This window comes from Fukomys damarensis, unplaced genomic scaffold (assembly GCF_012274545.1).
Source record: "Fukomys damarensis isolate Sample0158 unplaced genomic scaffold, DMR_v1.0_HiC HiC_scaffold_23, whole genome shotgun sequence".
Classification (NCBI taxonomy): Eukaryota; Metazoa; Chordata; class Mammalia; order Rodentia; family Bathyergidae; genus Fukomys; species Fukomys damarensis.
The window spans coordinates 26525310-26552055 of NW_022900935.1; the positions used below are offsets into that span (position 1 = coordinate 26525310).

The 26746-nt window shown below is 37.3% G+C and overlaps 1 protein-coding gene across 3 annotated transcripts in view; it reads left to right on the top strand.

Annotated features, from left to right (window-relative positions):
- Positions 1 to 26746, top strand: part of LOC104852519 (cytochrome P450 4X1) — a 107374-nt gene that overhangs the window by 63024 nt on the left and 17604 nt on the right. Inside the window, exons 1-3 of one of the 3 annotated variants that reach the window (XM_033767234.1) lie at positions 15390 to 15726; positions 23325 to 23466; positions 24763 to 24807. In XM_033767234.1, coding sequence (XP_033623125.1) covers positions 15538 to 15726; positions 23325 to 23466; positions 24763 to 24807 — 376 coding nt within the window. In that variant the 5' untranslated portion in view covers positions 15390 to 15537. Of the gene's footprint in view, positions 1 to 15389; positions 15727 to 23324; positions 23467 to 24762; positions 24808 to 26746 lie in introns of those variants that run through there. The other 2 variants (XM_010610255.3, XM_010610256.3) reach the window with 2 other exon arrangements.

The following is a 26746-nucleotide window of genomic DNA, read 5'->3' on the forward strand; positions in this document are numbered from 1 at the left end:
GCATAGGATTTCAAGGAAAGCCCTAAGGGAACATAGGAATTATGTTGCAGGTTAGGGTTATTGCTAGGATTTTGAGCATGATACTGAAGGGCAGTGACTTTTTGAAGTTGAGATGTACTCTTGGTTTCCAAGGACCTGACCATTGCTCTGAGGATATAATGGGAAGTGATTGGCTAGCGATTTGTGTTAGAACTAGCTTTAGGGGACGGAATAGACTACCGATTCCTCTCCCTGTGTAGTGTAGTGTGTGTTAGACGTTTAGAGTTGATGTTAATTTGACTTTTAGTGTTATGAATGATGTAGGAATATAAGTACCTCCTCGAGGGTCAAGGTCAGGGTTAGGGCTACGGTTATGTTTAGGATCAAGTTGAGTGATAGCCTTGTAATTTTTCTGCCTGGGTGTTGGGGTGTGGGTTTCATAGTTAGTATTAGCATGAGATTTCACCTTCAAGTTAGCCACAGTGCAGGATTACAAGTACCGCCCTATGTGAAATTAGGAATCAGATTGTGAGTTAGGTTTATGATTAGGATTGGAGATTGTGATACAGAAAGAATTCATGAACCAGATAATTTGCATGTGAGAAGGAAGGTGAGGGCAGTGACTTTTTTGAAGGTGTGAGGTACTGTGGGTTTCCAAGGATCTGCACATTGTGGCCACGATATAATGAGTAGTGCTTAGCTAACTAGCATGGTTAGAGCTAGATTTAGCAGACGAAATAGGCTTCTCATTGCACTCCCTGTTCAGTGCACTGTGTGTTTGAGGGTGAGGGTTGGTGCTAATTTGACTTACAGTCTTAGGAATGATGTAGGAATGTAAATACCTCCTCAAGGGTCAGGATTAGACTTAGGGTTAGGTTTAGGATTAGGGTACGTGATAGCCTTGGAATTTCTCTACCTGGGTATTGTGGTGTGGGTTTCATAGATAATATCAGCAGGAGACTTTGTTTTATGGTTAGCCACAGTGCACAATTTCAAGTATTGCCCTATGGGAACTTTGGAATCATGTTGTCAGTTAGGGTTAGAGTTGGGATTGGTGAGCTTGATATGTAAGAATTCACATACCAGAAAATGTGCATGCAAGAAGGAAGGTGAGGGCAGTGACTATTTTCAAGGTGTGATGAACTGTTGGTTTCCAAGGACCTGCACATTGTGGGCCGGATATAATGGTTAGTGATTGGCTAGCAAGTGGGGTTAGAGCTAGATTTAGTGCATGGAATAGGCTTCCATTTCACTCCCTGTGTAGTGTCATGTGTGTTTGAGGATGAGGGTTGTTGTTAATTTGACAATCAATGTTAGGAATGTTGTCAGAATACAAGTATGTCCTCGAGGTTTAGGGTTAGTGTTAGCGTTAGAGTTAGGATTAGTGTGCATGATAGCCATGGAATTTCTCTACCTGGGTATTGGTGTGAGGGTTTCATAGTTAGTATTGGCATGAGATTTCACCTTATGATTTACCATAGTGCTGGATTTCAAGTACTGCCCTATTGGAACTTCGGTATCAGGTTGTTGGTTAGGGCTAGGGTTAGGATTGGTTAGCGTGATCAGGAAGGAATTCATGTACCTGATAATTCGCATGTGAGAGTGAAGGTTAGGGCACTTCCTTTTTTGAGTGTGAGGTGTACTGTGTGTTTCCAAGGACCAAAGCATTGCAGTCTGGATATAATAGGTAGTGTCTGGCCAGAGATTAGGTTTAGAACTAGATTTAGGGTATGGCATAGGCTCACCATTTGACTACCTGTGCAGTGTAATGTGTGTTTTAGGTTGAGTGTTGGTGTTAATTTGATGTTCAGTGTTAGGAATGATGTAGGAATATACGTACCTCCTGCAGGGTTATTAATAGGTTTAGGGTTAGCGTTAGGATGAGGGTGAGTGATAGCCTTGGAAGTTCTCTTCCTGTATATTCGAGTATTGTTTTCATAGTTAGTATCAGCATGAGATTTTACCTTAGGGTTAGCCACAGTGCAGGATTCCAAGTACTGCCCTATGGAAACATAGGAATCAAGTTGTCAGCTAGGCTTAGGGTTAGGATTGGTGAGCGTGATATGGAATGAATTCACATACCTGGTAATTTGCATGTGAGAATGAAGTTTAGGACACTGTCTTTTTTTCTCTGCTTGAGTTAATTTTTACATTTTCAATATGCAGTACAGTTACTTTCATTAGTGGTATCTTGTACCTTTCTATGACAGGTCTTGGTTCTCATTTTTTCACCTTGTCCCTGCCATTCCTTCTCCCTCTCCTACGCTCTCCATTTGCAAACACTGTATTTCCGTTTTTTCATATTCTCATATTTTTTCTTTTCCCTTATTACCTTTCCCCTACTCTCCCCACTTTCCATACACCTTTAGCCCTTTCTTCCTATTTCACATTGTCAATTATCTCATTATGATCTTTTGTACTATCATAGTTTTTCACAGTAGAGAAATTATTTGGTATTTACACATGTTTGACTTATTTATTTCACTTAGGAGTATATCCTCAATATGTATCCATTTTCCTATGAATGAATCTAATTTCTCATTCTTTATGGCTGATTAGTATTCCATTTTATAGAAAAACCACATCTTCTTTATCCAGTTTCCTACTGATGTTCTAATGAGCTGTTTCCAAGTTTCAGCTATTACAAACTATGCCACTATAAACATAGGTGTGCATATATCATTGTGACGTGGTTCCTTTAATATTTTTTGATAGATACCCAGAAAAGGGATGGCTGGGTCAAATGGAACCTCTAGTTCCAGCTCTTTGAGGTATCTCCATATTGATTTCCATAGTGGTTGCACCAGTCTACACTCCCACCAACAATGGAGAAGGGTTCCTTTCTCCACACAACCTCGCCAACATTTGTTATTGGTTGATTTCTTGATAGGAGCCTCTCTTTGTAGGGTGAGGTGGAATCTCAGTGTTGTTTTCATCGGCATCTCTCAAATGACCAGTGATGTGGAACATTTTTTCATATATTTACTTGCTGCTTTTTCTTCTTTGTCTGAGAAATGTCTGTTCATTTCAGATGCCCATTGTGAATCAGGTCTTTATATTTGGGGTGGGCTGATTGTTTTGAGTTCTTTGTATATTCTAGATAAGAGCCCTTTGTCTGAGGCGCAGCTGGTAAAGCTTTTTTTCCCCAGGCATTCTGACATCTTCAGCACGAGGGTTTTCTCAGCCGCCCCCTCTTCTGCCAGCAGCCTGTTCCGCCATCTTCAGCACCAGAAAGGTAGCCACGTGGGCACCCCCGAACCCCCCCAACCTTCCTCCTTGCCCTTTTAGACCTCCTGATTGTGCCAGTCTTTGGACCTACTCTGTAGAGGCAGAGGCGGTCATAAAGAGTATTTTCTGGCGCTTTCAACTTTGAACATCTTTAAAGAAGTGGTGGGGGAAACTTACAGTAGAACTGAGTGGAGTTCAACCCTTTAGGAGGTTGGGGAACTCAATCTAGGCCTTGCAGCCCAAGCTCAGTCTGCATTGTGGGGTTCTGCCACCAGCTAGCTGAGATCAGGGGACTCAGCTCTGCAAATGGCAGCACATATTGTATATTATGACAGCAGTAATATAGTCTGAAAGAGGCCCTTCAAACTCATTTTTGTTTCTTTCTTTTTTTCATCTCACTCTGCAAATTATTTTTTTTTCTTTTTCTGATTTCTTTCACACTATAGTATCCCTCATCTCCCTCTTTGTTTCTGCTCTTGTCCTAACTCAGATTTCTTCTTTTATTATTTTTTTCTCTTTTCTTTATGTTCTTTTCTTATGTTAGTCTACCTCACTCAAGGGTTATTATACTTCTATTTTGTTTGTTCTTTTTGAATTTAACAATTTCCTGAGGATTGTCTGGTCATTCTATGTATTTTGACTTCATATGAAACCTTCTCTAATTCTTTTACTTACCTGCTCCTCTTGTCTTAACTTTGTTTTAAGCCCCCATTGTAAATGGTAAATATCCTTATTGAAAAGTTTATTCACTGTAAGCGCATTTTGGATTGCTTCTTGATTTTAATTAATTCATATGGTTTGAAGGTGATAGGTTGATGACTACCATAAGTGGTCAATTTTCAATTTGTGCTTCATTATATTGTGGTGCTGATTTATCAGTTAGGACAAAGGATTGGTGATTGATTCAATGAGCTGTTTTATTCAGTACTACAAAAATGAGAATGTCTATGAGTCATTAGAGACCCATGGGCTGTAGCCCAAATATATCAGGAAGATTTAAGTAATAACCTAAAGGTTAAACTAAGGACAATCCAACAACAATAGTAAAAATGAGAAAACACTTAAGCAATCCCAAAGACAGACTTCCAGTTCACCAATGGCAAACAGTGGGGCAGATGAGGATGAAAAGTCTGATAGTGAATCATCAGGACACACTGAACTCAAAGCACAAAAAGTAAGAAAACTGATCAATCAGGCTCTAGAGAAATATAAAACCGAAGTAATTTCCCAGATAATCATAGAGATGATGAACAAAATGAAAGTTATAATTCATGACTTTAGAACAGAAACTGAGAGGAAAATAGATGAGCTCAGGACCATGATAGAAGCCATGAATGCCCAGCATAAGAAAGAATTGGAAACAATAAATGCCCAATATAAGAAAGAAATGGAATCCATAGGACAGATTCAAACAGATATCCAGGAGATTAAAAACTCCACTGAGAGTGTTCACAAAAGAATAAAAGAGTCCGAAGATAGAATCTCAGATATAGAAGATAAAATTGCAGTCGATGAACATGAAGAGAGGTCTCTTAAAAACAGTAGGGGATCATGAGAAATTGATACAACAACTCTTAGACAATACAAAGAAGAATAACATAAGACTGATAGGAATTCAAGAATAATAGGAGAAAATGCAAATGACTTAAAAAAGCTGTTCACAGAATTAATTATAGAAAACTTCCCAAACAGAGGGGAAGAATTTGACATTCAGATAAGTGAGGCATATAGGACTCCAACTAGCCATGATCAAAAAAAGCTACACCTAGACATATAATAATCAAGATCTCAGAAACCCAACAGAAGAACAAAATACTACAAGCAGTAAGAGAAAAGAAACAACTTACATGCAAAGGAAAGACCATCAGAATCACAGCAGACTTTTCAACACAAACCCTTAGGTTAAGCAGAGCCTGGAATGAGACATTTCAAGTAGTAAAAGAAAACAACCTCCAACCTAGACTGATGTATCCTGCAAAACTTTCTTTTAAAATGGATGGGGAAATAAGATATTTCCAGGATAAAGAACACCTGAAAAACTTCATGAATACCAAACCAGCACTACAACGAATTCTAAACAATATCCTAGAAAAACACAATGAAGGTTACAACACCATGAGGCCCAACAGAGCAAATCAAATAGGCAAGCCAAGAAACTAAAAGGAGAAGGTGAAAAAAAAATGACAATAAATTAATATATATCAGTTATAACCATCAATATCAATGGCCTCAATTCACCAATCAAGAGAAATAGATCAGCAGAATGGATTAAGAAGCAAAATCCAATAATACGTTGTATACAAGACACGTCTAGTACAAAAAGAAGCCCATAGACTGAAAGTGAAAGGACAGAAAACTTCTTCATGTAACAGGAGCCCCCCCCAGAAAAGCAGGGGTAGCAATCTTATTCACAGACAAAGTAAGTTTCAAACCTAAACTGATTGAAAGAGACAAAGAAGTTCACTACATCCTTGTGAAGTGAACAATTCAAGAGGAAGAGATAACAAATAATTTATTTTTAATTTATTGAGTATGTCAGAAAGTACATATGCTTTTTTTCCTCTTTTCTTCTTTTTTTCTTTTTTCTTTTTCTTCCTCTGATGCTGGGGATTAAACTTGGCACATTGTTCTGGCTAGGCAGGTGCAGCACTACCAAGCTAAATCTCAGACTTCACATTTCATATTTTTAAAATTTATCAACACATTAATACTTGTCTCTATATATTGGTCTACCAAATTGATGAGTTATTTTGGTTCTCATTTTCTTTGCTTTTTTATTTGAGAATTTATGAAATCTGTATATATGGGTAGTATGAAAAGTATTAAGGTCCATCTGTCATTTTCCTCTTTCATCTCTGCTTTCTACAAACTTCCTTTTCTGTCACTACAGCTTGTTTGGTTGGAAATTTGTTAAGACAAATGTTATTATGTTATCAATATATCTTTGTGCCTATTTTCTACTGATGATGAATATTAATTTTTAAGTAAATTTTATTATAACTATACTTAATCATTAATATCATTTAGTATCTGGTATATATTACAAATTCTCCAACTCCCTCAAAGATGATATTTGTTTTTTCTCAAATTATATGAAGCATCAACATTCCACAATCACTGCACTGTTCGATTATACCTAAGTATATATTGTATTGTAGAAAATATGCATTGTGTATATGTGTGGGGGTATGTTTTTACACATATGTGTGCACTATTAAATAAGAAACATGGTCATGAATGTGGTAGGATTCTGCACATTTGGCATATTGGTAGTTTCTCTGGCAACCTTATGATTTCTTTAAATTACATGCTTGACTTAATTCATAGTCATTCATTTGGGAAGAATATTACATATGTATTGGTGTTAAATTCTATCATTATTCTTATAAAATATAAGAAAAATAAGTATGGGATATAATAAAATAGAAACAGAAAAATCTGATCTTAAAAATGTGAATTTTTTTAGTTGCTTTTGGATTTCAAATATAAGTATTTTTTTTTCTGTGGGAAGTTTTGTTAGAAAATGTAAGTGGTACAATCAACAAGCATATGATATTTATCAATTAATAAAACCAAGGAGTTTATAAATCATTTAAAAATTTTTTCCCACATTGTAGATTGTCTTTTAGTTCTGTTGATGGTTTCTTTTGCAGTGCAGAAGCTTTTTAATAAGATGCGATCCCAGTTGTTGATTCTTTCTGCTAGTTCCCATGCTACTGAGGATTTGTTCCTAAATTGTTTTCCTATGCCAATGTCTTCAAGAGTTCTGCCTAACTTATCTTCCAGCAAGTTTAGTGTTTCTGTTTTAATATTTAGATCTTTAATCTATTTCAATTTCAGTTTAGTGCATGGTGAAAGATGAGAGTCTAGTTTTAATCTTTGGCAGATTGAAATCCAGTTTTTCTAACACCATTTATTAAAGAGACTATCTTGCCTCCAGTGAGGATGGTTGGCTCCTTTGTCAAAGATGAGGTAGCTGAGTACATCTGCAGTTGTTTTTCTGTCTTCCAGTGTGTTCCACTGATCCTCAGGTCTGTTTCTTTGCCAATACCATACTGTTTTTATCACTGTGGCTTTGTAGTATAGTTTTAAGTTGGGAATTGTTATACCCGCTGCCATGTCTCTGTTGCCTAGGATGGCTTTTGCTATTCTAGGTCTCTTCTGGTTACAAATGAATTTTTGGATTCTTTTTTCTACTTCTGTGAAATATAGTGTTGGAATTTCAATTGGCATTGCACTGAATCTGTATAGCAGTTTTGGTAGTATGACCATTTTCACTATGTTGATTCTTCCTACCCAGGGGCAGGGGATATCTTTCCATTGTTTAATATCCTCTTTGATCTCTTTTTTCAGAGTGATGTAGTTTTCAGTGTAGAGGTCTTTTGCTTCTTTTGTTAGATTGATTCCTAGATACTTCATTGTTTTGGATGCTATTGTGGAAGGAACTGTTTCCCTAATTTCTCTCTCAGTGAGTCTGTTATTTGTGTATAAGAAGGCTATTGATTTTTGAGTGTTCACCTTGTATTCAGATACTCTACTGAATCTGTCAATTAAGTCTAGAAGTCTTTTGGTGGAGTTTTTTGGGTCTTCGATGTAGAGTATCATATCATCAGCAAATAATGACAGTTTAACTTCTTCCTTTCCTATCTTTATTGCTTGAATTTCATTCTCTTGTCTAATTGCTGTGGCTAATATTTCCAGAACTATATTGAAGAGGAGTGGTGATAGTGGGCATCCTTGTCTTGTTCCTGATTTTATCATGGAGGTTTTCAGCTTTTTGCCATTTAATATGATGTTGGCTGTTGGTTTTTCATAGATAGCCACTAGTAAGTTGAGATATAGACCATCTATTCCAATTTTTTGCAGGGTTTTTATCATGAATGGGTATTGAATTTTCAAATGCTTTTTCTGCATCTATCAAGAGGATCATACGGTTTTTGTCTTTGACTCTGTTAATATAGTATATTACATTTATTGACTTACGTATGTTGAACCATCCTTGAATCCTTGGTATAAATCTGACTTGGTCAGGATGTATGGTCTTCTTGATGATCCTCTGTATTCTGTTTGCTAGTATCTTACTAAGGATTTTTGCATCTATATTCATTAAGGAGATTGGCCTGTAGTTCTCTTTTTTACTTGGGTCTTTCCCTGGTTTGGGAATCAAAGTGATACTTGCTTCCAGGAATGAATTTGGAAGTATTGCTTCCCTTTCAAATTCATTGAAAAGTTTAAAGAGTAGTGGCAGTAGTTCTTCTCTATATGTCTTGTAAAATTCAGCAGTGAATCCATCAGGACCTGGGCTTTTCTTTTGTTCAACACTGGTAATTCATAAGTGTCTAGAAATCTGTCCATTTCTTCTGTGTTTTCCATTTTATTAGAGTACAGGTTCTCAAAGTAGTTATTGACTATCCTCTGGATTTCTGTTGGATCTGTTGTGCCTTCAACTTGTTCATTCCTACTTGCATGGATCCAAGCCTTTTCTTTCCTTTTTTTGATAAGGTTAGCTAAGGGTTTATCAATTTTATTTATTTTTTCAAAAAACCCAACTCTTCAATTCATTTCTTTTTTGTATCATTTTCTTAGTTTCCCTTGCATTGATTTCTGCTCTAATCTTTATAATTTACTCTCTTCTATAAGCTTTGGGTTTTTCTTGCTCTTGTTTTTCTAGGAGTCTAAGATTTATAGTTAAACTGTTTATTTGAACTTGCTCTGTTTTTGTAGTGTGGGCATTCAATGCTATGAATTTCCACATAGAATTGCTTTCATTGTGTCCCATAGATTCCTGTATGTTGTATTGGCATTTTCATTTATTTTTAAAAAATGTCTAATTTCTTCTTTAATTTTCTCTGTGACCCACTGATTGTTCAGGAGAGTGTTGTTCAGTTTCTATGTATTTGTGAAGCTCCTATGGTTTCTTATGCTATTGATCTCTTGCTTGATTGCACTATGATCTGATAATATACAGGGGATAACTTTGATTCCTTTGAATTTATTCAAATCTGTTCTATGAGCTAGTATGTGGTCTTTCTTGGAAAATGACCCATGTGCAGCTGAAAAGAATGTATATTCCGATTTTGTGAGGTGGAACACTCTATAGATGTCTATTAAGTCCATATGTTCAAAAGCTTGGTTCAGTTCTAGTATTTTGTTGTTGAATTTTGCCTGGATGATCTGTCTATTTGTGATAGTGGGGTATTTAGATCCCCTGCTACAATTGTATTAATGGTTTTTCATGTTACTTAATATTTGTTTTATATAGTAGGAGGTATTAATATTTGGTGTATATATGTTTATGATTGTCATCTCTTCCTCTTGAATTGTTCCCTTTACAAGGATGTAGTGGCCTTCTTTGTCTCTCTTAATCAGTTTTGGTTTGAAATTTACTTTGTCTGTGAATAAGATTGCTACCCCTGCTCTTTTCTGGGCTCCTGTCACGTGGAAAATTGTTTTCCATCCTTTCACTTTCAGTCTATGGGCTTCTTTTTGCACTAGATGTGTTTCTTGTATATAACATATTGTTGGATTTTGCTTCTTAATCCATTCTGCCAGTCTATTTCTCCTGATTGGTGAATTGAGGCCATTGATATTGATGGTTATAACTGATATTACTGACTTATTATTGTCAGGTTATTTTCCTGTTTTGACTCTTTTTACTTATTCCCCCTCTCCTTTTAATTTCTTGCCTTTCCTATTTGATTTGGTCTATTGGATCTCATGGTGTTGTGACCTTCATTTTCTTTTTCTAAGATATTGTTTAAAATTCCTTGTAGTGTTGGTTTGGTGTTCATGAAGTTTCTCAAGTGTTCTTTGTCATGGAAGTATCTTATTTCCCCATCCATTTTGAATGAGAGTTTTGCAGTATACATCAGTCAAGGTTGGAGGTTATTTTCTTTTAGGACTTGAAATAACTCACTCCAGATTCTCCTTGACCTGAGGGTTTGTGTTTAAAAGTCTGCTGTGATTCTGATGGTCTTTCATTTGCACGTGATTTGTTTCTTTTCTTTTACTGCTTGTACTATTTTGTTTTTCTGTTCAGTTTCTGGGATCTTGATTATTATGTATCTAGGTGTAGGTTTTTTTGATCATGGATAGTTGGAGTTCTGTATGCCTCACTTATCTGTACTACAAATCCTTCCCCTCTGTTTGGGAAGTTTTCTGTCATTAATTCTGTGAATACCTTTTTTAAGTCATTTGTATTTTCTCCTGCTACTTCATGGATTCCTATCAGTCTTATTTTATTCTTCTTTGCATCATCTAGGAGTTGTTGGATCAATTTCTCATGATCCTTTACTGATTTTAAGAGGCCTCTCTTTTCATGATCACTGAGTGCAATCCTGGCTTCTATATCTGAGATTCTATCTTCCCATTCTTTTATTCTGCTTTGAACACTTTCAATAGTTTTTAATCTCCTGGATATCTGTTTGAATCTGTTTTATGGATTCCATTTCTTTCTTATGCTGGTCCTTCATGGCTTCTATCATGGTCCTGAGCTCATCTTTTTTTTCGCAGTTTCATTTTTTTGTCAGTTTCTGGTCTATAGACTCGAATCATGACTTTCATTTTGTTCATCATCTTGCTCATCATCTCTGTTGTTATCTGGGAAATTATTTCTGTTTTGGATTTTTCTTGAGCCTGATTGATCTGTTTTGTTACTTCCTGTGCTATGAGTTCAGGGTGTCCTGCTGGTTCACTATCAGACTTTTCATCCTCATTTGCCCTACTGTTTGCCATTGGTGAACTGGAAGTCTTTGAATCTTGCTTAAATGTTTTCTCATTTTTATTTTTGTTGTTGGGTTGTCCTGGGTTTAATTTCTGGGTTATTACTTAAATCTTCCTGATATAGTTGCACTTTAGCTTTTGAGTCTCTAACGACTCATAGACATTCTCATTTTCTTAATATCAGAGAAGACAACTCATTAAATCAGTCACAATCCTTTAGCCCAATTGATGCAATAAGCAACACAATAGGATCAAGCACAACTTACAAATTGACCATTCGTGGTAGTCATTAATCTATCACCTTTAAACCACGTGAATTAAATTAAAATCAAGAAGCAGCTCAAGATATGTTTGCAGTGAATAAACTCTTTGATATAGCATCTTTACCATTTAGTATGGGGGCTTAGACAGAGTTACAATGAGAGGAGTAGATAAGAAAAATAATTGGAGAAGGTTTTAAGTGAAGTCAAAGGACATAGAATGACCATATAATCTTTAGGAAACTGTTAAATTCAAAAAGGAAAGACAGAGTGCAAGAATAAGGACAATAAAGAACCACTTAACAGTAATAGGGCTCACTTTCCTTTGAAACCATTGATCCTTGACTGAGGTAAAATGACAGAAGAAAAGCACATAAAGAAAAAATGATAAAGGAAGAAATCTGAGTAAGGGCAGGAGCAGGAACATAAAGGGAGATGAGGGATAATATGGTGGAGCAAGATACTGTGTTGGAGAAAGAGGACAGAAAAAAGAAAGAATTTGCAGAATGGAATGAGGAAAAGAAAGAAAAAAATGAATTTGAAGGGCCTCTTTCAGACTATATATCTGCTGTTATAATATACAATGTGTGCAGCCATATGCAGAACTAAGTCCTTTTATCTCAGCTAGCCAATGGCAGACCCCTGAGATTCAGTCTGATTTCAGGCTGCAAGTCCCAAATTGAGTTCCCTGATCTCTGCAGTGTTAAATGCCACACAGTTCTACTATAAAAACTGAGAAGGCTTCAGAGGTATGCAAGGTCATATTAAAGGAGATAATTCCAAGGTTTGGTCTGGCTCTCTCCATAGGCAGCAACAATGGGCCAGCATTTGTGGCAAAGATTGTACAAAATTTAGCTAAACTGTTACATATAAAATGGTACCTATGTACTGCTTATCGGCCCCATAGCTCCAACAAGATAGAAAGAATGAATAGCGTGTTAATTAAATATTGTCAGACAACACCAGGGTCAGGGTTTGATTTACTCCCTTTAATCCTCCTTAAAATAAGAACTAACCCAAGTTATATTAGATTCTCCCCATGTGAGGTCTTGTTTGGAAGGCAACTGTGTATCTTAAGAGACTTTACAGGAAATTTATCTCAGTTAGGTTCATCCAGTATAGAATTACAGGTGTTAGAATTGGTAAAAGTTTTAACTGGAACAAAATGTAGGTGGGGATTCTCACAGCTGAGGGCCTGATATTGTGTGATGCTATTATTCCAAAGCCACAGATGTCCTTTATTATTCGACAGTTCCAGGATGGCATGGGGAACCTGAATAGTCAATTCCTGTCCTAAGGTTAGCTTGTCAGCCTCCTTAATCAGCATAACAGCAGCTGCCATATCTCGTAAACAAGGGAGCCATCTCCTCTCAACTGGATCCAAATTCTTAGATAAACATGCTACTGGCTGATTCCATTGGCCTACTTTTTGGGTGAGCACCCCTAAGGCAGTGTGATTTCTTTCAATCATGTACAAAATAAAGGGCTGCATCACATCTGGGATCCCCAATGCAGGGGCAGCAGAGAGAGTTAGTTTTAGTGATTTCATTGATGACTCTTGTTCTTAATCCCATAATACTTGTTGTCCTTCTGGGCCTTTAAAGCTTCATATAGGGATTTGGCTAAGTCTGCAAACCCTGGAATCCAGATCCTGCAAATGGTTGTCATCAAACAAATCCAATAATAACAAATGTTGGTGAGGCTTGGGCAAGGGGAAAAATGTCTTCATTTGTTGGTGGGAGTATGAACTAACAAAGCCACTATGGCAATCAGTATGGAGATTCCTCAAGCAACTAAAACTAGAAATTCTATTTGACCCCAGATATTCCCCTTCTAGATACAGTATCTTCCCAAAAGAGTTAAAGACATCATATTACAGTGATGCATCACAGGCAATTTGTAGTGGCACAATTCATAATAGCAAAATCTTAGAAGCAGCCTATATGTCCATCAACACATGAATGCACAAAGAAAATGTGGTATTTACACATGATAGAGCACTACTCTGCTATATAGAAGATAAACTTGAGTTATTTGAGGGAAAAGAGGTGCACCTTGAAACCATAGTGTTAAAGGAAATAAATCTGGTAAACAAGCTTAAATATTACATGTTTCTCTTATATCAGAAACCCAAGATAGAGCAAAATAAAAGATAGATAATAGGAAGTAGGGAGAAAGATATTTCTCAATTAGGAAGAGGATCAACAGATGGAGGGAGAGAGGAAGGAGAGAAGGAAAAGGGGAAGAAAAAAGAAATTGAGATGTGTTATACACATAAAACAACTCCCCAGAAGGAATGTAAATATAGAGACTACAAACACATACCAAAAATCAATAAATGAAATCACATTAAATTAAAAGTCTTCTTCACAGCAAAAGAAACCAACAGAGTGAATTGACAACCTACATAATGAGGAAAATTTTTCAAGCTACTCATTAGACAAGAACCAATATCTAGAAAATAAAAAGAACTGAAAAAATTAGGCCCTCTAAATTTAAAACCCAGCACAAAAATTTGGACATCTGAAATGCATAGACATTTCTCAGATGAATAAGTACGAAGACTGAATAAGTATATAGAAAAAACGTTCAACATCACTAGCCACTCAAGAAATGCACATTAAAACACCAAGATTCCATCTCACATCAGAAAAAATGGCTATCATCAAGAAATCAACCAATTACAAATGCTGAAGATGCTATGGGGACCAAAGGAACCCTCCTTCATTTTTGATGGGATTGTGAACTGGCACAAACACTGTGGAAATCAGTATGGAGATTCTTCAAAAAACTAAAACTAGAAATTCAATTTGACCTAGTTCTTCCCCATCTGGTGATATCACAGTGATGTATGCAAACCCATGTTTATAGCAGCACAATTTATGGTAGCTCCATCTTGGAAGTACCTTGTATATCCATCAACAAAAGATGAATAAGGAAAATGTGGTATTTTTGCACAATAGAGTTCTCTTCTGCCATAAAGTAGGATAAACATGAGTCACTTGCAGGAAAAATGGATACATCTTAAGACTGCAATATTAAGTGATGTAAATCAGACACACAGGCTTGCATATTGCATACATTACATAAAATGTTGTTATAATCTAGCAAGGACAATGCATCTAATACATACCCTGATTTAGTATAATTGTCATATTTTTTAATGTTTTAGACCCCATTAGTCTGGCTGTTGATCTGTATATATGATAATCAACTTGATAAGGAATTATAAAATAAATAATTAAATCTGACCCTGGCAAAAAACTTTTCTTAAAGGGGGAGGGGGACAAAAAAAGAATTGAGATGCATTATGCATGTGTATCAATTCCCCACAATGGCTGTAATCATTATGTACTGCAAACATGTACTAATAAAAATTAAAAATAATTGAGTGAAACTTTAGAAAAGAAACTATATTTTAAAATATGAGAGAATATAAGGCATTTCTCTAAACCCCGAGTAAATAAGGAGAAGTAATATTTGGCATTTTATGAGCGATAATTGTTTATTTTCTTTTTGTGTAGCAAACTACGTTCTTCAGAGAGCTGACATATTTACTACATTTTCCTATAAACTGCACTTTTGGCTTTGTCTCATATCCAAGGGTGACTTCATGGACTGGGTGGAACATGGTTGCCATGGATATATGTTTGGTTTAATGCTTTGCTTTTATCATCTTAAAATCAATAAATTTTTGATCCCATATTTTCATCTTGCACTGGGGTCTATAAGTTATGTGGTGAATCCTGATTGTTTCTGAATGGGAGAAATACTAGTTAATGGTGTACTACTGTGCATCTCAGTGCCCTCAGGGGAGTGGTTTGAAATCGGCCCCGGTGGAAGTTGGCACACACTAGATATGGAGGTGAGAAGTCACTCTAATACCTTTTCCAGCACAGCCCTGGGTATGCCACACTGTACACCTGTAAATTTCATACACTGTCCCCTCCACCACACTCCAGCTTCTGACAGAATTCCAGAATCGGAAAAACTGTCTCTTTGCGTAGCTGTTTATTGTTTATTTGTGACAAAGAAGAAAAACAATTATCCCAGCCTAGGCATTATTTCAGAATTTAACTTCAGATCTTTCGAGACTGAAGTGTCACACAATATGTAACAGCTCAACAGGGTATAAGCAGTCTGCGGAAAGCAAAGCCTGCATCCGTGGGTAAACGGGAAAGAGCAAGAGCGCCTGCTGCTTCTCTCCCCAGGCCTGAGCTGCCCCTCCCTCCGCCCTTCCTTCCTTCCTTTCTGCGGAAGAAGCTAGGGTTCAAGGAGTGGGCGGGCTGGGGGCTCTGCAGCTCAGGCTGCGCAATCTGCCCCAGGAGACTCGCTGGAGCGTTTGGGCATGCTCAGAGCGATGGAGCCTTCCTGGCTGGAGACCCGAGGGGCCCGGCCCTTGTACCTGGCTTTCGTGTTTGGCCTGGCCCTGGGGTTGCTCCAGGTCATCAAGCTGTACCTGCGGAGGCAGCGGCTGCTGCGGGATCTGCGACCCTTCCCCGCGCCCCCAGCCCACTGGTTCCACGGGCACCGGAAGGTAGATGGCAGGGAGGGGCGGAGGAGGATGCTGCAGAGGAAGCCATGGACAGCGAAGCAGCTGCTTCTTTCGGACCCACGGTCCTACAGGGGCCTCTCAGCCCCGTCTATGGCTCTGTGGGAGTCTACCCTAGAGACTTCCAGAAAGGAGAGGTCAACGGCTAGAAAGCCAAGGGGGGCGGGTGGAGGGGGGCAGTTTAGGGAGCCCAAATACAGAAAAAGAAAGCCAGGTGTGACTCAGATCTGTCTCCAGTTGCTTCGCCCCTCTCTTCAATTCATGCACTGCACTGTGTTGTTTAAAAAACAGTTATGTTATTCTCAATAATACTCATTAAGTGCAAAAAATGTACAAAACTGGACACAATAGTGAGCTCTGTTAGTCCATACTAAGCAGGGAAAATTTTCTTTTCCAGATTCTTCTGAAACAGGGAGCAGCCCCCATTAGCCTCTCAAGAAAGATGAGGTGATTGAAACATATCAAGAATAGGGAGACCGTCACTTTTGGCCTCTCCTGTTCTTGAAATCCACTTCCAGACCTGATTGATTGATTGATTGATTGATTGATTTCTTCATTGTAACAATTTCAAGTGGCAGTTGTTGATAGGTACTAGAATTACAATGAAAAGATGGATTCCTACTTTCAAGGACCCGGGTCAAGTGCTGTGTTAAGCTGCGAGGAAAAAATGAAAATAGGGTGGTAGGGAGTGCTTTGCTAAAATGAGTCTTGAAAGGGATTAACCTTCGTGAAGGGCCATGAGGGATCCTCAGAGATGGGTGGGGTGAAGAGTGTGTTCTCAGCAGAGCTCCTGCAAGAACTGTGCTGCATTTTTAATAATTTCAGAAGTTTGTGTATAAACTTTATGACAGACAATACTTGCTCTTCAACTCAATATGGTTTTATAGCATTTTTAGTTAAATAGAAGAATTCATATCTATAATATTTAATTATGTAAATATTATTTACGGCATGGCCCCTACTGATTTCGGTTGCTATTTCCCATCGGCATCATTTTTCAATATCTATCACTATTCTGTGCACCAAATGGCTTTAATAGACCTATCAAACACCTCAATAGTATTTCCAAACATTCACACATATGAATCTGTCAGTCCATACACTGCTCTGGAGATATTTCTCCCAAAGACCTCTCCTCCTGTTCCAGTCTACTTAGGCCTGGCAGGCAGATATTCTGGGACTTTCCTTTGGTAATGTCCTATGTCACATATCCTATCTCCTGGATACATTTTGTCTTTTCTTTCCTATTTACTTCATCGTTTTATTGGTAGATTCTTGGGAATGATTGAAAGAGTGTCAGGTGACATTTCTGAACTCTTGCATGGCTGTAAATTGCCATTTTTTCATATTTCAAATTAATGGAATTAAGTTTGGCTAGGTAGAGAATTCTTTAGAAGTTGTTTACTCTCAGAATTTTGAAGATATTGTTTTATTGTTGCTAGCTTTCAGGATGGTTGTTGAAAATTCTGATAACTTTTCTATTCTTTTTGTCTTCAGTTTTTGCTTTTTGTTTTTGTTGGTTGTTTGGTTGGTTGGTTGGTTTTCTTGAAACGGGGTCTTGCTATGCAGTTCCAGCTGGCCTTGAGCTCACTAGGTATCCCAGGCTGACCTCAAACACATGGTGAGCCCCATGCCTCAGCCCCATGCCTCACCTCCTTAAAGGTGTGCAGCACTATGCCTGGCTGTTTTTGTTTTTTTAATTGTATATATTTAAGGGGTACAGCATGATGTTTTGATGTACTTTTCTCCACATACATAAACATAGTAAGGTAAGCATTATAGTAAAGCAAATTAGCATACCCATCTCATATAGTTACTTTCTCCCCCACCCCACAGTGTTCTCTCGCAAGAGTGACTAAAATCTACTTTCTTGGCCAAATATGAGTACACAGTATAATATCATTAACTATTGATTATTCTCATGCTTTTCACTAGCTCCTAAACTTAAGTCATCATATACAACTGTAGCTTTAACCCACATCTTCCCATTTCCTCTATTACCTCTCCTTTGCCTTTGGTAACCACTATTTTACACTATTTTTGTGTATTTTTTTGTCTTTACATGGATAAGCGACATCATGCATTGTTTTTCTGTGCCTGCCTTATGTCACTTAACCCAGTGTTCTCCAGGTTCATCCATGGTGTGGCAAATGGACCCCGAGAGTGATTCCACATCTGGGTTATTGTGAGTAGTGCTGCAGCAGAGAGGAGTGCAGGTATCTTAACAAGGTGGTAATTCATTTGCTTAGAGGTTATATCCCAAAAAGGAATTTGGGGATCATACTGTAGTTCTAATCTTTTTTTTTTTTAGATACTTTCATACTGTTTTCTGAAATAACTTATAGTTCCGCCAATAGAGTACAGGGTTTCCGTTTCTTCACACTCAGTTAACACCTGTTATATCATAACTTTTTGATAAAAAGTTATCCTAACAGAACAATATTTTATTATGGTTTTTATTCACCTTTCCTTGTGGATTAGTGATAATGAGCACCTTTTTATATGTGTGCTTTTTGGGTATGTCCTGTGTATGTCCTACTTTAATCAGATTATGTTATCTTGTTATTGAATTGTACGAGTTCCTTAGATGTTTAGCTATTTAACCCTTTTCAGATATATGGATCACAATCTTTTCTCCCAATCAATAGGGAAAACTTTTTAGTTTGATGTAGTTCTACTTGTTTATTTTTGGTTTTGTTTCCTGTCCTTTTTTTGTACTATGTGATTTTAACCCTTAATCCTTAATCCTTTTTATCATCCTGTCTCTGTGTTCTTGGTCTTTATGATATAGCCTTTTTGCTCTTCTCTGGCAACTTTAAGGTCTTCACTTTATCTCTGGTATTCCAAAATTAAATTATGAATAGCCCAGCTGTGGCACTTTTTTCAGTATTTGTGCATGACATTCAATGGGCGATCTTTTCCATCTAGAAACTCAGGTTCTCTACTTCTGGTAAATTTTTATGTTTAATTTTTGTCTTAGTTAAGAGTTTCCCAGGAAAAAAAAAAGACCCTGAGACAGTGATTCAGATCAAGCAGTTTATTTTGGAGATGGTGCCAAGAAACCTGGTAGCGAGCTGGCTAGGTGAGATAGGATGGGAGGGCAGCTGACATGAGGTTGTTCACTAGCAGGTTACTGCTGTGGATAACTGGAGTTTATTACCATTGTTCCCACTGGAAGACCCTGATCTTCAGAGTTATCCTCTCTGAAAAGTAAGGGCAATTTTATACCAACTCTTGTCAGCCTCTGTGCTGCTTTTGAGGTTGTTAAATCCCCAGCAGTATGAACTAGCACTACGCACCCAAGAAAGCAGACTTCAGTAACCATGGGAAGCCCTCACATTAGTAAATGTGGGTGCTGGTTATGGGGCACACTGAAATGGTAAGGATGAAGTATTACGGACAGTCCACTAATGGCAAATATAATTTTTTGTTTTTATTGAGTTTACTGGTACTTTTTAAGTATATAGTACAGTTATATTCATCATTGGGATTTTGTACTTTTACATGACAGATCTTGGTTCTCATTTTTTCCCCATACCCCTGTCCTCCCTCTACCCCCTCCACCCTCCCCAACTTACAAAGACTTTGTTTCCATTTTTTCCTTTTCTCATATTTTTTCTTTTCCCTTATTTCCTTTCCCCTACCCTTCCCACTTCCCCTACACCTTTAGCCCTTTTCTTCCTGTTTCACATAGCAAATATTATTTCTTTCTTCTTCCCCTCCTCCTCTCAATTTCTCTTTCCTTTCTCTTCTAATTTGGTTGCATATGGGTAGCTTCTTTTTTTTTTTTTTTTTAACCAGGGATCGAACTCAGGGCCTCACACTTGCCAGTCAGGGGCTATGCTGATAAGCTACATCCCCTGCTTGGTTGCATATTAGACTCCTGCATTGAGCCTATGTATTTTTAAATCTATATTTCTTGATTTTATCTTCTTATAATTTCTACTGATAGTCTGGTGATCATAATTTTAATTTCCTAGAGCTCTGTCTTAGTCTCTGTTTATTTGTTTGCTTCTTTAGGGAATTTTTGGTACTGGGGATTGAACTCAGGACCTTGTGCTTGCAAGGCAGGTGGTGGAACCACTAAGCTAAATCCCAGCCCTCTATTTGTTTTTGAGCTTTACCTTATGTGGAATAAAAACACCACACTAAAACTTAGTGGCTGTTGTGGCTTGTGTCCAGATGTCCTCCCAAAGCCTCATGCAGTCTTAGATGGGCTTTTTCAGAGGTGGCTGGATCTAGGGTGTGTGATCCTGGGATTAAGGATGTATAATTACTAAATCAGTACACTGATTAGCTTGTCACCGCCCTAATCCTGGTAGCCTGGATACAACATGAGAGACAGAAAGAGGCTTGTTTTCCCTTGTTGCTTTGCAATCTTTGGTCCACCATGAATTGTTGCCCCTCTGTCACAGCCACCCTGCCTTGGAGCCATTTATGGACTGAAGCCTCTACAAACTGTGAGCTAAATAAACTTTTCCCCTTTTTAACTTTGGGTGTTGGATATTTTTGTCTTAGCGACAAGAAAAGTAACTAAGACAGTGACTTAAGAAAAGTCACTCACAGTAATTTACAATGGTTCTTTCCTACTCTGCATAATGTCTGGTTTCTTCACATTTCAAAGCCTGTCTCATTCAGTTCCTCTAGAAAATTAGGCCTCTCTCATTTGTGGAACGCAAAGTTGCATGGAGAAAGGGAGATCAGTGTTGAACCAGTCCTTCCTTTCAGATACCTCTCCTTTAAGTTACTTCTCTGTATTTAATTTTTTCCATTCAATTTAATTTACCTTTTTTTTTTTGGTGCCAGGGATCGAATTAAGGCCCTTGCACTTGCAAGGCAGGTGGCAGAACAACTGAGCCAAATCCCTGGCCCTAGATTTCTCATTCTTCAACTTTCATTTACTCTGTTTCCCATTAGAGTTTGATTTTCATCCCTACACTTTCTAGAAACTGGAACTGAGAATAGGCAGTTAATCAGAAGTTGGAAAAATGTAAAAATTGCCCAACAGATCTGTGCCACCAGCTATTGAGAATAATGTGATATAGCAGTGCTTCTCAAATTATTAAATCTTCCTGGAAGACTCATACTTTTTTATTTATAAAATGTTCCTCTTTATATCCAGCTATGTTTTAGTAGTATTTAAAACACATATTTCTCCATTCTTTATTTTTAAACTTGAATCTTTAAAAAAACATGCATTCTGCCAATAGTATATAGTTTTGAAGATTTCTATTTGGTTGATTCACTTTGGAACAGTCTGACAACTCTTGTCTTTTTTAAAAAAATCATTAACCCACTTATATGTAATGTAATTATTGATCTATCTCTTGGTCCCCTTCTCACTTGCAAAAGATCTATTTGCCATGTTTTGTTTTATCTGTCTTTTACCTTGCTTTTTAATTTATGTGTATTTTGGGCTTTCTTTTATAAGAGAAACCATGTAACATTTTTTACTTAATCTTATTGATATATTTTTTACTTAGATAATGATCATATTCCTCTTAAGGCATTTGTACCTGTATGTAATATATATTAATTCTTTTTTTCCTATCCCCTTCCTTTTTTTTTGATCCTTCTTCCACTCTCCATTTACAAAACTTTTTTGTATTGTTTTCCTTTTATTCTTGTTTTTAATACCCCTGTTCCCTCCCACCCCCCTTACTCCCCTTCCCATGTGAACATTTTCCTCCTACTTCTGAATATCTCTCCTCCATTTTGGTCTTTATTTACCCTTTGGGTTTCTGACACAAGAGAAACAACGTGAAGCTTATGTGTCTCCTGTGTCTCATTTAACATTGTAGTCTCAAGGCGCATCCATTTTCCTATAAATGACTCAAGTTTATCCTTCTTTATAGTAAGTATGGTAGTACTCCATTCTGCATCAATACCACATTTTCTTTATCCACTTATCTGTTGACAGACTTATGGGCTGCTTCTAAAATTTAGCTATTATGAATTATGCTGCTGTAAACATGAGCATGCTTGCATCACAGTAATATGATGTCTTTAGTTCATTAAGGAAGATGCCTAGAAGTGGAATAGCTTTGTTGAGGGAAATTTCTTTTTTTTTTTTTTTTTTTTTTTTTTTAGGTCTCCATAATAATTTCCATAATGGCTACTAGTTTACATTCCCACCCATGTAGAAGAGTTCTTTTTTCACTGCAGCCTCTCCAGAATTTGTTGTTATTTGAGTTCTTGAATATAGCCAATTCTTTCTGGAGTAAGATGAAATTGGGTATTATTTTAATTTGCATTTCTCTAATGTCCAGAGATATTGAACTTTTTAATGTATTTACTGGCCATTTCTATTTCTTCTCCTGAAAAAGGTCTATTAATTTCAGTGCCCATTTTTTTATTGGGTCTTTTATTTGGAGGGTCTAATTTTTTTGTACTTCTTTATATATTCTAGATATTAGTCTTCTATCCAAGGTGTAGCTGGCAAAAAAAAAATTCCCTGTTCTGTAGGTTGTCTGATGATTGTTTCCTTTGCTGTGCAGAAATATTTTAATTTGGTGTGATCCCATTTCTTGATTCTTGATGTCATTTCTTTTACAGTTGGTGTTCCATTCAGAAAGTCTTAGCCCACACCTATGACTTCAAGAGTGTTAACCTATTTTAATCTTCCAGCAGGTTAACTGTTTCTGATTTAATATTTCTTGATCCATTTTTATTCTAGGTTACTACCTTATGAGCCATATGGGTCTAGATTCCGTCTTCTGCATGTGGATAGCCAGTTTTCCCAGAAGCATTTATTAAAGAGGCTATCTTTCCTCCAGTGTATGTTTTTGGCCCCTTTGTCAAAAATCAAATAACTGAACGCACCTGGAGTTGTTTCTCTGTTGTTCCATTGATCCACATGTCTGGTTTTATGCTGAAACCATGCTGTTTTTATCCCTGTAGCTTTGTAATGTAATTTGAAATCTGGGATTGTAATGCCTCCTGCTTTTTACAATTACAATTGTAATTATGCATAATGCCTGTTTTCAAATGTATCTGGATTCTGCAATGGGGATGAAGAAATATAAATTAAATATATTACAAGATTCACACTAGTTTTCTGACTTTTATCTGCACAGAAGTAACTAAAAGTGTAACTAAATGCATTCATGTGGCAGGAAGTGTCTATGACAACTTTTAATCTAAATTTTAAAATTCTCCTATTAGGTTATAATTTCCATGAAGACAAAGATCTTGATTTTTCTGTATTTCTCTGGATCTTGTTTATTGTTTGTGAATAAACCCCAGCCATTTTCTAGGTGTGTGATGCTTACCATTGAGGCAGAGAGTAAGACTAAGCTTACTTCACCCTTCTTTAGGAAAACAGATCAGAGTATACGTCATTTGACAATGGTTTTTCTGGGATTACAGCATATTTTTATATTGAATAAGTAAATATACTAACCTTGTTTAGGATATTAACCTCCAAGCTTATCAACCCTCAAGAAAGTATGTTCACCTACTTCCAGCAAAGAGATGAGATGCCTCAGCTACATGACCTTGTTCAGGCCTTGAACTAAAATACTTGTCTGTGAAACAAGTCCAGATTGGCTGATTCTCAAACTTCCTTTACTTTGCCATTTCAGCTTCTTCAGGAAGATAAAATGGAGAAGCTTGAGGAGATTGTTGAGAAGTACCCTTGTGCCTTTCCTTGCTGGATTGGGCCCTTTCAGGCATTCTTCTTTATCTATGACCCAGACTATGCAAAGACGTTTCTGAACAGAACAGGTAAGAAAACAGGACAAATCCTGGGGACATATTTCTCCTAGGAATGAGATTCATATGACTCACGGGCAGAATTTGAAGCTAAATTGGGCCTTTAAGAGATTTGGGAGGGAGAGAGCAGACAGATCCCCCTCCCCCAGGTTAAAGGGATTCTAATTTCTTGTTGCAGGGCCCTTTGATGCCAAACTGGCATTATCAGACTGGCCAGGGAATTATTTTTCCTCTTGGTTTTGTGATTTAATGCCAGCCACTTTCCACTTTACCTTCTCTTGAACATAATTTCTAGGGAAAGTCAAAAGCAGCTCTACCTTTATTGGCTCCATATGCTACCCTGGATGCTGGAGTATTCTTTTTCCAGTTCAGCCTCTTGACTATGACTCAATTTGTACTTTCTCTTTCTGCATGTTTCTCAACTATGTTCCTGTTGGGGGCATGAGTCATCTACCTCCCCATGAAATCCTTTGGCAAGACCTCCACAATCATATAGGACAAAACTAAAATAGCCAATTTTTGTTCTGTCAATTTTGTTTTTTTAAAAAAAGTCTTAAATTCTTATCTTTTTTTATGCTTCACATCTCTAATCCTTAATAAATCCTAAAAACAGGCCTTTCCTGGAAGGTCTCCATGTTTCCAGCCCCTATTCTGATTTGTCACAGGTTCACCTGTTAAAAACAAGAGCTATCTGACCAGGCATGGTGGTGCATGCCTGTAATCCCAGCACTTGGGAGGCTGAGGCAGGAGGATCACTGTGAGTTCGAGACCAACCTGGGCTACATAGTGAGTTCCAGGTCAGTCTCAACTACATAGTGAGACCCTGTCTCAAAAGCCAAAAATAAATAGATAGATAGATAGATAGATAGATAGATAGATAGATAGATAGATACAAGAGCTATACTACGCTTCCATGTTAGGGCCACAAGAGCCAGGGGGCATTTATACATCACTTTTTGGTGTCTGCCAGCTGTGCTTTAACAGTCAGGTTACATTCCAAAAGGGATATATGTTGTCCCAACTCCTGGCCTAGAAACGTGGTAACCCACAGGCAACCCTTTCTCTGTAGAGGAAAATCTGGGGTGTTGGTAGATTTCTCCCTCCTGGAGCATGCTGTTCTTTGATGCTGTCTCAAGACTTGTGGTACATCCTGACCATCAGAGCTGCAGGAAGTGACCAGAGCTTCCTTTTGCTCACCCCTTGTGGCGAGTGCTGGTAAATGAAGAAAAAGAAACCCTTCCCTGACTTTAACCTGGAATGAGTGCTCTATCTAATACTATCTTTTGTTTTCTGTGCTTGTTTCTGCAGACCCCAAGTCCCAGTACCCATACAAATTCATGACACCATGTCTTGGTATGTATGTGCACTTACTGCCCTTCCCACAAAACAGCTTTCAAAGGAGACTCAAATGTATCCTTCTTTATGCCAGAGTAGTACTCCATTATACATAAATACCATATTTTCTATATCTAATCATCAATTGATGGATAGACCAGTTGTTTCCAAGATTTAGTTATTATGAGCTGTGTTACTATTCATTTATAGGAAAATAGGTACACTCTGAGACCATAATATTGAGTGAAATAAATCAGACACACAAGCTTAAGTATTGCAAAACATTTCTTATGTGAGAATCCTAAAATATAAATAAGTTTTAAACAAAGCAAAAGTGAATTATGATATAATCCCAGCCTGTAATCCCAGCACTCAGGAGACAGAGTCAGAGAATCACTGCAAGTTTGAGGCCAGCCTGGGCTACATAGTGAGTTCAAGGCCAGCCTAAACTACAAAGCAAGACCCTGTCTCAAAAAAAACCAAAAAAATAGGAAATAAAAAATGAATTTTAGAAAGATAGGCAATAGGAAACAGGGAGAGAGATCTTCCACAGAAGGAAAAGGGATCTAGAGGCACAGGAAAGAGGGAGAGGTGGGAAAGGAGAATAAAAAGAATAAAGATATGTTGAGTACATATATCTACTACCTAAGATAAGTGTAAACTTATGTACTGCAAAGATGTACTGATAAGAAATCATTTAGGGCCGGGGAATTATCTCAGCAGTTCAGTGACCTACCTTGCAGGCGCAAGGACTGGAGTTCAATCCCCGTTACCAAAAAAAAAAAGAAATCATTTAAAAACACAAAATTTTTAAACATTTTTAAATAGTAGAAAAGAGAAAATCAAATCTGAACTCAAAACTTAAAGAATAAGGTAGATCTCTAATGAGAGTTACCTATTAGGAGGTAAAATAAGTGCTCAAAGTTCAATGCAGCACTTTCTGGAAAGCCTCCTCACTCATTTCTCTCCCAGTCTCATTTTAAAGATAACATATGTATGAATCCATCCTTTCTCTTTCCTTGTAATTATAGCTTTGTCATCCCTGTTCTGTTTCTATCCTTTCATCTCTCTTGTTGAATTTTTTCCTTTCTTTTTGTGGTCCTTTGATTACTATATGCAAATTAGTAAAACTGTGCTCTGAGGTACAGTGTGACAATGTTCTCTGAGCAGCAAATTAGGTCTTTAGCCATACAGTCGGTATTTTATGTTGAAGCAGGAAAGGATTAAATGAAAGGCTTTGGATTCACAGCCAGTTCGATTTGAATCCTGTTTACCACCCCAATAGACTAGTTGAATGTGATTGTAGGGAAGTAATTTAATCTTCCTGCATCTCAGTTTCCTCTTCTCTGAAAATGAAGTGAAAGCATTGTAGGTGTAGTGAGGATTAAATGAAACACATATTCTTAGCATTTCAACATAACAGCTGGCATTGTACCAGGGCCAGGCCATTCATCATGAGCCTGGCATATTGGTGTCAATCAAACTTTAAAATTGTTTTGAAGCCAAATCCTTAAGGACCACTCTTAAAATGGAAGACTGTGATATATTGTCCTTGGGAAATGTTTCCGTATTATGCCATTCACAGACCAGGGCTCAAGGAGGGGCTATCTGTGTACAAAATGATAACCTTGTCTAGTTCCTGGTGAATTAGTGTTCACAATATAATTTATGGATTGGCTTGCAGTAGAAAGGAGAGGAAGATTTGTCACATTTCTACCAAGAGCTAGAGAAGGATTCAATTTGATGCCTTATTATGCATTTTCATTTTAGTCTGCACAACAGTGGAACATTATACTACATTGTTGAAAAAACTAAGTTCAGGAGGGCTAAGTAACTTCTTTAATTACCACACAATTAGTAGTTGCTCGTTTTGGGTTTAGCACTTTCAGATTTTGAAATTCTTCTCTACAATGTTAAATACATCCATCCTAGATGCAAGCATTAAAACTCAACACCA